This window comes from Artemia franciscana, chromosome 1, assembly GCF_032884065.1.
Source record: "Artemia franciscana chromosome 1, ASM3288406v1, whole genome shotgun sequence".
Classification (NCBI taxonomy): Eukaryota; Metazoa; Arthropoda; class Branchiopoda; order Anostraca; family Artemiidae; genus Artemia; species Artemia franciscana.
Window position 1 is genome coordinate 46,054,496 of NC_088863.1, and position 15,004 is coordinate 46,069,499.

The 15,004-nt window shown below is 35.0% G+C and overlaps 3 protein-coding genes and 1 long non-coding RNA gene across 5 annotated transcripts in view; 1 reads left to right on the forward strand and 3 right to left on the reverse strand.

The window, feature by feature from the left end:
* The window catches only part of LOC136030462 (uncharacterized), a 417,595-nt gene that overhangs the window by 246,118 nt on the left and 156,473 nt on the right, over nucleotides 1-15,004 (forward strand). The window lies entirely within an intron of this gene.
* The window catches only part of LOC136030498 (uncharacterized), a 238,872-nt gene that overhangs the window by 159,110 nt on the left and 64,758 nt on the right, over nucleotides 1-15,004 (reverse strand). The window lies entirely within an intron of this gene.
* Nucleotides 1-15,004, reverse strand: part of LOC136042387 (uncharacterized) — a 250,361-nt gene that overhangs the window by 109,933 nt on the left and 125,424 nt on the right. The gene's annotated exons all lie outside the window — the stretch shown is intronic.
* The window catches only part of LOC136042484 (phosphatidylinositide phosphatase SAC2-like), a 62,092-nt gene that overhangs the window by 11,433 nt on the left and 35,655 nt on the right, over nucleotides 1-15,004 (reverse strand). The window contains exons 8-10 of the mRNA XM_065727476.1: nucleotides 11,595-11,850; nucleotides 5,252-5,529; nucleotides 1,010-1,228 (exon numbers count right to left, since the gene is read on the reverse strand). Of these exons, the coding sequence (XP_065583548.1) occupies nucleotides 1,010-1,228; nucleotides 5,252-5,529; nucleotides 11,595-11,850 (753 nt within the window). The remainder of the gene's footprint in view (nucleotides 1-1,009; nucleotides 1,229-5,251; nucleotides 5,530-11,594; nucleotides 11,851-15,004) is intronic.

The following is a 15,004-nucleotide window of genomic DNA, read 5'->3' on the forward strand; positions in this document are numbered from 1 at the left end:
AGAAAGCTTGCACTGCTATTTCAAAATTACCTAGGGGAAAGTAATAGACGGAATCACTCAGGGATAGAGGAGAAGATGACTGGGGAAATACGAAAAAAAGTCATGGATTATATGATGTAATCCATGACATTATATCACACAATCCATGACATTTTTTGTCATGGAATAAGCCGAAATGAGAGGAAGATATAATAAATATCTTCCTCTAATTTCGGCTTATTCCAGCTGCTCAGTCGCCAACTAAAACAAAATGGATGATTCAAGTTGTTATCGTGTTGAGTCACACAGTAAACGATGTTTCGCTATATAGAAGAATGCAAATATGGAGGAATTAACCGAAAAATATACAGTTTTAAAGGAAAATCGTACAGTTAATGACACTAAAGGAGGGGAGGATTAAGACTTCGGCTATTACTTTCTATCGACTTGGTGAAAACCAAAAAACTTTACAAAAAGTTGTCTAGACGATCATAAATTAACGTAACCCCTTTTCCTGTTCCGCAAAATTTAAACCGGTACCTAACTTCAAGCACAAAACTAGCATACACCCCCCCTCTCTATCTCTCTCTCTTCCATACGTCCCTTGCCTCAATGTTGCACCACATAAATTAAAATAAATAAGATAAACAGAAAATAATTAATAAAGTATTAAGATAGTTTTAGAGATAGATAGAGAAATAGAGATAGATAGAGACAGATAAATAGATAGATAGATAGAGAGAGAAAGAGAGAGAGAGAGAGAGAGAGAGAGAGAGAGAGAGAGAGAGAGAGAGAGAGAGAGAGAGAGAGAGAGAGAGAGAGAGAGAGAGAGAGAGAGAGAGAGAGAGAGAGAGAGAGAGAGAGAGAGAGAGAGAGAGAGAGAGAGAGAGAGAGAGAGAGAGAGAGAAGATAGAGAGAGAGAGAGGAGAATAGAGTTTTCCACTTAGAAATATCTGAAATAATATCGTTGCAATGAAAATAGAAATGAACTCAGGGTTCTTGAAACTTAATGTAATCCTTACATGATTACCTGCATCCACAATTGCCGCCGTATCAGCTGAAAGGTTAAAACCCAATTGAGATAAAACACTGCGACCACGTTCTCCACCAGTCGACGCAGCCAAGGGAATACCACTTGCAATAGGAATTGACCCTTTTCGCTTGACTATAGGACCATAAAAGACAGGAACTGCGTAACCATGCACTTCCAATGTCATTACTATAGTTTCACATATCGCACGGAGAGATTCTAAAAGATTTGAAAATAAAAATAAAACTATAAAAAGACATAATGCAGCTAGTTTGAAATTTTTTTCTGAAAGGGGAAATTGATCCTAATATAGCAAAAACCGTAATATTTTTCCGTTTCCTTTTTAAGCAGCTAGAGTAATGTCATAACCAGAAGGGAGTAGAGGGGGAAGAGGGAAGCGAGTCAGCCTCTTCCTAACTAAAATAAAATAAGATAAATATATTTAAATATACATACATGTATAACATATATACATATATACATATATTATATATATATATATATATATATATATATATATATATATATATATATATATATATATATATATATATATATATATATATATATATATATATATATATATACTAAATATGACCATTCCCATTGGTCTACCCCCTCCCCCCCCCCCCAAATAAAAGCCTAATAGATAAAAGCGGGCACAGTCCTAAGCCAGACTTCTTGAAAATAGCATAATTAGTCTGTTGAAAATGTACAGTAATATTGCATTCGTTCAGCCGACTTCACAAATCGGTACTGTCAAAGACTGCACACTTTACTCAAAACGCACAACGCATGTAAATTAATAATTTCACGTCTTTGAAAATTATCAAAAGTGTATCATATAGGTCATTTGTATCTAAATCGAATTGGATATTTGTAAACAAAGTCAGTTGATAAATACATTCTAAACTATATTTTGTTTGCTCAGTTTCTATTTTCAAAATGCAAAAAAAAAAACGTTTCAATCCGAAAATTGAAACAAAACTCTGACGATTTTCATGCGCTAAATCAACGTAATAAGGCAGATATACAAGAATTCAGTTAGAAAATATCAGTAAAAAAAGCAAGAAAAAAAGCCTCCTTTTAGCGTACTATGCCATGCTTCTTGTGATTTTAATTCATTTTGTAAAGGAAAAAAAGGACAAATTTTCGAGCCAGAGCCCTGTGTTTTCAATAAAAACGAACATAAAACTCTCAGGGGCAAGTTCTAAAGAAAAAAAAATGGGGCAATTTTTACATATTTATAGCTTAAATGGCTCATTATTTCAGTCAGGAAAACTTTTATTTTGATTTTACTTAGAAAACAAAATTTGATTAGAAAAGAATTGGTTGAACGACTAAGATAGTTATATACGTTTCCAATACACTGGCTGTGCTAATTTTTGAAAACTGTTCCATTTTCAACTATCATTTTCATGTTCTGGCAGATTTGGGGAAAGGAAAGGAACTAGTAGAACCACGATAATGGTCATTTTAGCTCCTTCTTGGACATCCGTCAGCCAAAAGCGTAGATATGTTTTTTTTTTTTTTTTTTTTATAATTCGGTCCCTTTTTTAATTTGTCCATCCATACATTAGAATCAAAATCAGTGATTATTTTCTTTCTCTTTTTTTAACTTTTCCAGTGTTTATTTTTTCTGAACTTGGCCAGTGAGTAAAAACTTTCACGGTTTTTACAAGCTATAGTTTCCCCTACATAGAGCTAAAGTGCAGTCAGTGATCTTAAGATAAGAAAAAATAATACTTTATTGATGGCCGACTGCCATAAACTAAAAATCCATATTCACGTTTAAGGTGAAACAATATTAGAATCGGAACATGAATCATAAGAATAAAAACAGTCAAAACCATTAAGAAAAAAAGAAAAAAGTTAAAACAAGAGGCAATATAAGAATGAATACGCATGAAATCAAAAAAGAGACAAGGGAATCCTATTTATTTTGACAAGAGATATCAAGAATTCGCAATAAAGAGGATCAAACTCCCTCAAAATGTCTAAGTAAAAAGCATATTTTGGCGAGCAAGTTAGGACAGCTGAGAAGGCTAAATGTGGAGACGATTTCCTGTGTTTCTACATCAAAATGAGTTAAAGGCAAGGATTTATTTTTAACTTTTTACACAAGACTTACAAAAAAAAATATTTTTTGTAAATTTACGGCAAGTTTTTTTTTCATTAAATGAAGATACAAAAGAAAAATTACTCTCAATATAAATATCCTGTTGTAAAAAAAAAAAGATGCTACATAAGATATAGACAGTTCTAGAGTCTACAAAAGGTAGATTTCCCTGTTCGAAATTCCTATTTTAAATAGATCTTTCGTAATCCCAACATATAAAACCATGGGTTTCTAAGGACTATTGCTTCAACTAAAAGTTACTGAGCGACAAAAATGAAGACTAGTAGAGACATGTCCTTTCACAGTTTAGAACATTTCACTATTGAATAAATGACACCATCGAAGGTTGATGATATTCATATTTACTTATTGAAATTATATATTAAATACTAAAACCGTATTTGGAAGATGAAATGCAGACTGTAGTTGTCAGATCATTAACATCATTAGGAAGAAAAATAGAATGTGGAGTTCCCCAAGGTTCGATCATACGGCCGCTACTTTTATTTATATATGTTTCAGAAATAAATACTTTATAAGTAATTGCATACTTATTATATGCTAAAGACACAGTTATGTTGTTTAAGTCATGTACGGTAGATTGTTTGTTTGCCATTATGGAGACCACTTTAGCTTAATTGTCAATTTATTTGCGAATGAATCATCTATCATTAAATATTTCGAAAACAAAATATATGATATTTTCAAATATACAACATTTTGAAACAAATAAGATACTTTTATTTGGAAATATAGTGACTGAAAGGGCAACTAATTTCATTTATCTGGGAATGATTATTGATGAAATGATCAGACGGGAAATCATGTGAGGGCCCTTTCCATTAAAATTTCCCGGGGGACAGGTATTCTAAATAGACTAAAGCACTTTTTTCCTAATGAAGCACTTAAAACTTTATATTATACTCTCGTTTCATCATATCTAGAGTATGGATGCCCTCTTCGGTCTAATTCGTTTAATTATAATGCACGTAAAAAACAAGTAAAACAAAATCGGGCAAACAAACTCTATTTTCATATAAATATTCTAAAATTTACTCATTCTGTCGGGCAAAAGTTCTGAATGTTTCTAAAATATCTATGCTCCAAGTTGCAAGTTTGGTTTACTCGTGTATTGATTCTTTAGCACCACTTGGACTAAGACAACTTAATATGTTTCAAACGGCTTCAGAATATCATTCATACCCAACAAACTCATCTGAAAATAATTTACTCGCATCAGAAATACGCCACAGCCATGGAGGTGCACAGTCATTACGACATGTTGGTGTAAAGGTGTGGAACATGTTGTCCAACTACATAAAGAAATCAATTTCGCTAAGTTCGTTCCGAACAAAATTAAATAAAAAGTATCTTATTGAGTAGATGAAAGTTGTTTGTTTAGTTTTTCCGTTTAATGTTTTGTTAATAATGTATATGCGATAATCTTGTGAAGTGATTTATTTCCTTTCATATGTGGAGTACTCTTATATTGCCCAAATATATAGAACAATTGATTTCGCTAATCTCGTTCTGAAAAAAAACACTTTTGTTTTCTGTTTGATGATATTTTTGCCATATTTTTTGTAATATTCTTATCAAATGATTGATTTCTCAAATCCCGTATTGGCCGTTTATAGCCTCTGGCATGTTGGCAGTACGGGAGTAGTGTATGTATAGGTTTATTTTGTCAATAAATCAAGTCAAGAAAATAAAATAAAATACAAACAAATAGGCAGTCCCTAAACTCATTATTCTTATTAGTATCCAAATTACCTTGAACAACAATGATGTAAATTATTATTAATATTAACAGTCGACGACTTATTTCCAATCCATAAATTCTGTTTGGAAAGAAATGAGCGAAAAAAAAAAGAAAAAAACTCGATTAATTTCATGTAACAGAGGAGAATTCTTAAGATTAGCTATTAACATATAATAAATGAACTGACAAAACAGAATTCAATCTCATGTTAAAAATAACTAATAGATAAACTAATAATGCATACTATCCGAAAAGTCCAATGAGATAGTGGATTAATCTCCGCTCTCTCTGATCTAAACAAAAGACACAAAAGAAAAAAAAAACATCAAACAGTCTGTACTGCAATTATTTATATATTTACCAACAATTTCTTCATCAATTTTGATAGGAATAGCCATATTGTTAAAAAACCTAAGACGTGTAGAACGACACTGAACCAAGTAACCTGATTTGTTTCCAATTTTATATGAGATCTTCAAATGATGAACTGCACTGGACTGAGTACGAGATCGTTGACTGGAACCACGCAAAAAATTTAAAGAAATATTGCCCTGTACATCTGGGCCAAATTCGATTGCTTCTATGTTAGCAAATGGAATTGGATAGTATCTCTCTAGCTCATCATCTTCATCATCATAACTGTTGAAAAAATTTAGGATATAAGGTTACTAAAGTTAATTACTGATCACACACATAAATTAGTCAGATATCTACTCTACTCTCTTTGAACAAGCAACTATGTATGTATTTAGCCTATGTATGTGCAACTTTTTCTTGAAAATGGCTCATTTTTTTCTGAAGATTGGCACCCTGTGGTTTTTGGCCTGAAAAAACGATTTACAGAGATCACAAGTATCAGAAAAATCGTTTAAAGCCTTAGTTTCGAAAAAAAAAGAAAATCATGTAAGTGACGTCATCTATATATATAAAAATAAGTTGTCTGTGTGTGTCGAGTGACGTCATGTTTGTGTGTCGACTGACGTCATGTTTGTCGACTGACGAAATTACAGACCGGGACATCGGGACACAAATGACGACCGGGAAACCGGGACATAGGGAATATAAATGACGACCGGGACACTCAAAGAGAAAGCGACCGGGACACAAGGAATGTTCGATTAGCAATCACCATCAACAAAGCACCGGGACACAAATGACGACCGGGACACAGGGAATATAAATGACGACCAGAACACTCAAAGAGAAATTAAAGACCGGGACACAGGAACACAAACGACGACCGGGACAAAAATGACGACCGGGACACCGGGACACAGGGAATATAAATGACGACCGCGACACTCAAAGAGAAATTACAGACTGGGACACCGGGACACAAATGACGACCGGGACAAAGGGAAACAACAACAACGGGGACGCCGGGGGGCACAGGGGGGTATATAGATGTCGACGTGGACACAGGGAATGTTCGATTAGCAATCACCATCAACAAAGCTCAAGGGCAATCATTAGAATAATGAGGTATAGATCTGAATACAGATTGTTTTTCCCGTGGACAATTATATGTTGCATGTTCAAGAGTCGGTAAACCTGACAATCTATTTATATGCACAGACAATGGGACAGCCAAGAATGTTGTATATTCGCAAGTTTTACGTAGTTAAAAATATATATATATATATATATATATATATATATATTCACAGGTGGGACACAGGGACACAACTATAATGGCGCGTAACGACTTACGCGCGCGGGGGGGCTTGGGGGGGTTGAGGTGTCGCGAAGCGCCACCCCAACAGCTAGTACTTATATAGATTTCAAGACAAGAAATTACATCATTTTACGCCCAGGAGTTGTGGTATCGTTTTTAATATCTATGACGGTGGGAAAAATGCACAAGATGCCAAATGACTCAGCTAAAGAACAGCTAAAGAAAAGGTATGGAACAAGGAACAGCAGGAATCAAATTGAATTGAAAAGGAAAATTTAACTTAAAGCTAAAGAACAGCACAATAATTAGGCTAATGCGTTATTTAAATATTTCAGAAATACAATTGAATAAAGCAAGTGCTATTTTAGCAACTGTCAAAGATAAACAGGAAGAAGGAATTGAATTCATGACATAATTTTTAATTTAAATGGAATAGCTGATTTGCCACCCTATGACTTGAAATTAAGGAATAAAACGAAGATTATGCCAATGCGTGTTTTAGATATTTTAGAGGGCATAAGCACTGGAACATTCCTGATTGTTACTGAATTATATAACGACGCAATTACAGCAAAAATATGACGACTGGGAAAAAAGCTCGGAAGAGGTTTTTTTTTGTATCTATGACGTCATGGAAAATTACAATTGATTTCGAATGAACCCAAACAGCTAAAGAAAAAGCCATGGAAAAGAGTCGGAGGTATTGAAGCTCGAAAATGAAGCGCAAACAAGATCTGCGGCTTGAAATTGCTTGTGACACCTCATGACTTAAAATTAAAAAATGACGAATATATAATACTCCCTTTAATCAAGCAACAGTGTATTTGTTTATATGGAGGCCTATGCATGTTTTTTTTACGATTTTGAATGAATCCGAACATCTTAAGAGTCCCACAAAAGAATCCTTTAAAATAGATGATTCTCTGAGGCTTTAGCAGGAAGGAGGAATGGAATTCACGCCAGAATTGCTTAACTTAATTGAAATTACTTGTTTGACACCTCATGACTTAAAATTAAAGAATGAGGAATATATACTCCGTTCAATCGAGCAACAGTGTATTTATTTATTTATGTATGTATGATTTTTTTTGCGATTTTGAACGAACCCGAACAGCTAAAGCAAAAGACATCGAAAAATTTATGATGCAATAATGCACGAAAATAAAGCACAAACGAGATCTGCGGCTAGACATGCCAGAATTTCTTAGATTATGCTAACAAATGATCAGACAATCATAAAAAAGCGCCTGCCGCATGCCGAGAGCCTGGGCTCCCGGTACTATACATATATACGCATTTACATATGTACCAATTAAGTATATAGTTACAAACTCTACAAACAAGAGCTAAGAGCTCATATGATACTTGTGAAGAGGTCGGAAGAGCCAAGAGCCAAGAGCTCATATGGTACGAGCTCTAGAAAAATTCTAAGAATCAATAGATTGCTTTAAAAGGAAAATCAGAGGCTTAATGCCGGTCAGGATTTAAAATAAGAGCTCTGAGTCACGAGGTCCTTCTAAATATCAAAATTCATTAAGATCCGATCACCCACTCGTAAGTTAAAAATACCTCAATTTTTCTAATTTTTCCTCTCTCTTCAGTCACCCAGATGGTCGAATCGCAGAAAACAACTTTATCAAGTCAATTTGTGCAGTTCCCTGACACGCCTACCAATTCTCATCGTCCTAGCACGTCCAGAAGCACCAAGCTCGCCAAAGCATTGAACCCCACCTCCTAACTTCCCCAAAGAGAGCGGAACAAGTCCGGTTACGGCAATCACGTATCTACGACATTTATTAGCGTTTTTCAAGATTTCCGGTTCCCCCAACTCCCCCCAATGTCAAAAGATCTGTTCGGATGTGAAATAAGAGCTCTGAGACATGAGTTCCTTCTAAATATCAAATTTCATTAAGATCCGGTCACCCGTTCTTAAGTTAAAAATACCTCAATTTTTCTGATTTTTCCAAATTAACAACCCCAGCTCCCTGAAAGAGAGCGGATCTGTACCAATTATGTCAATCTCGTGTCTATAACTTGTGCTTATTCTTCCCATCAAGTTTCATCCCAATCTCTCCACTCTAAGAGTTTTCCAAGATTTCCGGTTTCCAAGATTTCTGTTCCCCCCCCCCCTCCAACCCTCTATGTCGCCAAATCCGATTCGAATTGAAAATGGAGCATTTAAGAAATAAGATTCTTCTATATATCGAGTTTCATTAAGATCCCATCACCCATTCGTAAGATACCTTGATTTTCATGTTTTCCAAGAATTACGATTTCCCCCTCCAACTCCCCTTAATGTCACTAGATCTGGTCGGGGTTTAAAATGAGAGTTCTAAAGCACAAGATCCTTCTAGACATCAAATTTCCTTAAGATCTGATAACCCGTTCGTAAGTTACAAATACATCAATTTATCTGATTTTTTCCGAATTATTCCCCCCCCCCAACTCAACCAAAAAGAGCGGATCCGGTTCAGTTATGTCAGTCACCTGTCTTGGACTTGTGCTTATTCTTTCCACCAAGTTTCATCCTGATCTCTCCACTTTAAGCGTTTTCCAAGACTTCCAGTCCCCCCCCCCCCTAATGACACTGGATCCGGTCGGGATTCAAAATTAGAGATCTGAGTTTCGAGGTGCTTCTAAATATGAAATTCCATTCAGATACGATCACTTTTTCGTAAGTTAAAAATACCTTAATTTTTCAAAATTAACTCTCTTCCCCCAACTCCCCCAAAGAGAACAGATCCGTTCCGGTTATTTCAATCACGTATCTAGGACTTGTGATTATTTTTTCCACCAAGTTTCATCCCGATCCCTCAACTCTAAGCGTTTTCCGAGATTTCAGGTTCCCCCCTCAATTTCCCCCAATGTCACCGGATCCAGTCGGGATTTAAAATAAGAGCTCTGAGACACGATATTCTTCCAAACTTCAAATTTTATTAAGATCTGATCACTCTTTCGTAAGTTAAAAATACTTCATTTTTTCTATTTTTTCCGAGTTAACCGACCCCCATTAACACCCCCCCCCCACTCCAGATAGTCAAATCGCAAAAAAAAGACTATTTCTAATTTAGTCTGGTTCGGTCCCTGCCTGCCAAATTTCATCGTCCTAGCTTACCTGGAAGTGCCTAAAGTAGAAAACCGCGACAGACAGACCGACAGAATTTGCGATCGCTATTTGTCACTTGGTTAATACCAAGTGCCATAAAAAGCAACATCTTTCAATAGCTTATATTCTCACTGCATAGTTACGCCCACAGAGGAAAACACTATCTTAAGAAAAATGGTATTGGGATATAAAGATAAAACTGTTTGGCGTTGCTCAGGAATCTTTGTAATGATGCAGCATAAGCATCCAGATTTTTTTGGAGGGGGTTTGACTGCTCATCGCGATCACTTGATGAGTCATAAGAATTCTTTGGAGGTGAGAAGGGGGATATTCAGGACCAGTAAATACAACTTTTCCCTCCCAAACCCAACCTGGATACAGTTTATGATTTATAGCCTTTCGGTCTTACCCTATGCTATAGTGCTTCCTGACAGAACTAACAGAACTCAATACACAAAAAAGTAGGCACACAGAACCATGCTTTATTATCAGTTAAGTAAAATATGTAAGAATTACTAAATATATATATAAATAAAAAATAACAGGAAGGTGTTACTAATGCAGGTGAAGTGCAACGTCGAAACTTAAAACAAACAGGACTATCCCGTCTTTGAAAAAAAACTGTCCCGCACTTTATGCTAAAGTTTTACTGAAGTTACCTTCACTGAATAGCCTTACTGAAAACATTCTGAATGCAACAAATACCTAGTTGGTTATTGCAGGTGTTATATACCAATTGCCTTTCAAAACAATTGAATAGAAGATCTTGCTGTTTAAAGCAAACGCATATCACGAAGCCCTTCCATTCTAAAGGTTTTTTTTTTTGGTTTTTTTTTAATATTTCGTTTTCAAAGTAATACCGATTGGAAAAAAAATAATAAAAAAGAGCAAAATTAAAACCTCAAAGTCAAATAATAAACTAGACTTAAAAGAGATATAAGTTATTGTGAATCAATAAAATGAATCTAAAACGAATAGAACATTAAACAAATCACGTCAAACATAACAAAGACAGATACTGCTATTGATGAATAAATGAGACCTAAATAGAACAGAAAATGGAGCGATTGACCAAGTCAAACTTAAAATTACAAAAATCAGAGCACATAATAATGGAACTATGGAATCGTCATATTTGGACATTCGGGCAGCCTCCTGATGAGTGCTCCATACCAATACGACCACCTCTTTAAATTCTCTAAATTCTTCATTTACGTTTTTCTCAAGCTAATAATTGTTTATAGTTAAATTTAACCATAGTTAAGTTTCACATATTTGGACTGACCCAAAAACACAGATTCTTTTGTGCATATATTGTTAAAATTATATTTTTAATTATAAATTATTATATTTTTAGCATTAGATTAAAATTATATTTTTAGTTTTTTGTTACTATTTTGGTAGTTCAGGATTTAAATCAAGCCTGGGCTGGCTTAGGAATCAAAGCTGTTTCTCTTGAGTCTTGTGTCATATTTTTGAGAAAATTTTCCTAATTGGTTACATTCAAACTACTTCACTTTTTAAGGAGGCGGGGACAGGGGAAAATTGCAAGGCTAATGTAAAAGCCCACTATCTTTCCTTACTAAGGAATGTTTCTTAAAGCTTCAATTTTATTGTTTCCCCTCCCTCCTGAGGTACAAAGGAGGGTGAGTGTTGAGAAAATGTAAAAAAAAGGACAACAAATTGTGCTTTATCGACCTTTTCTCTTTTTATCTTATAAAATAATATACCTTAAGAGACAGCGAAAGAGAGAGAGAGATAGAGAGAGAGAGAGAGAGTGAGAGAGTGAGAGAGAGAGAGAGAGAGTGAGAGAGTGAGAGAGGCTGGTCTGAAGGAAAAAAAAAAGGGAAATCGAGGTACCAACTGAGACATACTTGGTATCCATGCTAAAAAGGATACTATAATATTCGGCAAGCCACTTACTCGATGACATAAAGCATTTCCTGGGTAATAATAAGTATCAAGTCCATATCAGTTTGAGTTGGATCACCTGATGCTGGATGTGAATCGATTACCCCCCAAGATCCAACCGCCACCTCACTATCAGAAAGAAGAAGATTTCTGCACTCCTCTATAACCTGTTTGACTCTTTCAGCAGTGACTGTGATGTCAGGCTCATCTTGAACAAGAGTCTTTTCATTGGTTAAAGATACTAAGAGTTCGTTTGGGATGCTCTCACCTGGAAAATGTAAACCAAAATTGGACAGCTAACATTCAACATTCTATTTTTTAGCATTTTTTTTTTCAGTTTTTCAAAAAGCGTTAAGCCAATCGACTTAGCTATTAAAGATCGGCGAATGAATTAAAATCCATTTCGTCTTTTTTATCTGTTGTTTATACAAAGAAGGTAATTTCAGACAAAAGACACGGGTAAATTAATTCTAATATAGAAATCTTCATTTTAGAGCCATTTATGCAAAATAAGAGTATGTATTGTGTTTTGAAAAAAAAAATCCTTTTTAATTATTATGGTGACAAAATAGAATACAGGAATACAAATTAGACCAATTAATGAAGTGTCCTGAACCTAAGAAAGAGGGAGAATGGAATCTACCTATTACGGAAAATGCCAAATACCCTTACTTCTGTAGACTTGATAGAATTAATTGAGCGACAATTCAGAAAATATATATAATAATAATGGTATCTAACAACATATCTGCGGTCAGAGGATGAGTGAATTTTCTATTGGCAAATTTTTGCAAATAATTAGCTACTTTTTCAACATCCAAAGCAATTTTGACACCGACACTTATTTAAAATTTAGAGTTGTCTTTGGTTTTATTTTCTTAGTAGCACCAGGTTGATTACTCTTAGTTTCTTAGTTATCATAAATCCCCTCTTAAGTCTTAACCTCTTTCTAAGAGACCCTTGAGAGAATCCAAGACAAATACCTTCAAAATTACAAATTCATACATCGTCCCCGTCATACTTTATATTCGTATTAGTCGATTTTACACTTCAGAGACAATTGCCGAAAACTGTTTGCTAAGCTGTCCCCAAAGGGAGGATCAGCAGAGGAATGTATGTTCAATCAAACCTTGACCAGCTTTATCTATATTGCCCTTAGAAAAAAGTTTAGCAAGCGGTTTTTGGCAATTGTCTCAGAAATATGAAAATATCAGAAACGACCTTGAGGTAGCAACAGTACTTGGCGTAAAGTTTCTTAATAAAATCACACCTTAAATACTTTATATGTTTTCATTTCAAAATATAATGACAAAGAACCGGCAAGTACAGATTAAGCTTCACAAAGACTTGAAAACTTGAAAATTATTATAAGTTTGAAGTATGTAAAACAGTGCTTCGGCTTCTTTATCTGTAAAATGCCGGCGATTTTCGGTTGAAGATCGGGCATGGATTTTACTCTGGTTGACTTCCTGGTAGGATTGTTCTTCATTTTGGGTTACGTTTATGTATTAAGTTTTTAGAGGGACTCGAGCGATTGGTGAATAAAGTACCTATTCTAAAAGCTCAGAAGAAGATCTATAACATCCAGATAAGATTCAAAAATGAAAAGCAGAATTCGCTGATGAATTTCTGTCAAAGCTGACTCAATTTCAAAGGGAACTTTAGAAGTAGCTAGAAGCTCAAACTATGTTGAAATGTCTATAATTTTGAAACTATAAGCATCAGATTTCATTTAGATTTCAAAGCTCCTTTGATTTATCACATTTTTTGTTTATTAGCCACTACTTTTTCCTACCCTTTAACACTCAGTACGATCCCCTGTTAGGTCCAGGACGGTGACAGAAATATCCGAAAAAACTCCGGTCACTAGATGTCTAACCATTAGTTTTGAGTGGCACAGACAATTTTTTTTTTTTTTTTTTTTTTTTTTTTTTTTTTTTTTTTTTGGTCTTCATCCCCAAACAGCTATTCGCGAACAATAAAGTGAAGACGTGATATCATAGCTGATTAATATTCATATGAATGCAAAAATGTATAAGCTTAACACAAATTTCCAATACATTTGCTGCATTCCATACAATAAAACAAAGAAATAAGAATCTTTGAATTAAAAGAACGTGGTAGAAGTGATGAAAGACTTGAGATCTATGCCTAATTGGAGTAGAGCCAAGGCAAATAGTCTCTGTGTGAGGCAAAGCTGGCATAACCATTGTTCTGAACTGTATAAAACGATGTCATTCCACTTGTCGTTCCTAGGGTAGAAATAAGGTAGATACGCATGGAGTAAGGGTAATTCAAATGAACTTTGCCTTACTGGGAGAGCCCACTGGAATTGCAACGGGGATGACCGAGATTTTAGGGTTGACTTATGACGAAAAATATCCACAAGATGTGTATGCAAAATAAGAACTGAAGTCCCCTGGACTCACAGGCAAACAAGCGACCTAAGCCTAGTAGGGACTACCCGCCTAGAGTCACAGGCAGGCGACGCAATTAACAGTTCTTAGACATAAGCGACCTAAGCCTAGTAGGGCCAACCCGCCTATAGTCACACCCAGGCTACCCAAATAACAGAGCTCAGACGAGTACATTTATCTTTTTTGCTACAATATGGCTCATTTTTGATTTTTCACTGTCATTTTCACCTGGTTTATGAAAATTAGCCCCAACTTTGCCCTCACTCCACGAGATTTGACGAAATTTCCCCCCCCCCCCTTTACCTTGTCTCAGTATACCAATCCTGGAAAATTCGAAGGTATAGAAGAAAAATAATCGATAGGTTTTAGGGTGACAAAAACCTTCTTTTTTTTAACACATTGCCCTCTTAGGCTTGCTTTGCCTAGTATTTATGTATACCGCGAGAAAATCAGACAAAAAAACAAATTTGGGCTTGTTTTTGGTGTTATGCATCAATAAAACCGAATTACTTTCATTTCTTTCTTTTGACATTCTCGAGTTCCGAATCTAAATCTTTTTTTTTACTCTATTTGCTGGGTAAAGAAGACACTTTTAGGTCCACTCTGCATGCCGTTTATGGCAGCCGAAAAAAAACTTTTTGCAAGTGTTTCATGTCAAAACTATCAAATTTTAATAGTAAAACCGAACAAAAAACCCTTCCCTCCAGATTTTGAAAGATACAACTTTTTGTATCTTCATTACAAATCGAAGAAAAAATTCTTACACCCCACCTACATTTTCGTAAATTTGTCGCTCCTGATAATGCAGGTGATGCAACGGAGAACCTACATAGACAACACAAAGGGTATAGCTCAGTTAATGATGAATGCTATATACTAAACCCAGAACAGATCAAGAATTCCACAGAGATGAGTGGTAAAGCTTTGACAATTCCCACTGTAATTACTGTTTTCAACAGAGAATCCAATTATTGTTTAATATGTAATTACTCCATTGATCTGTTT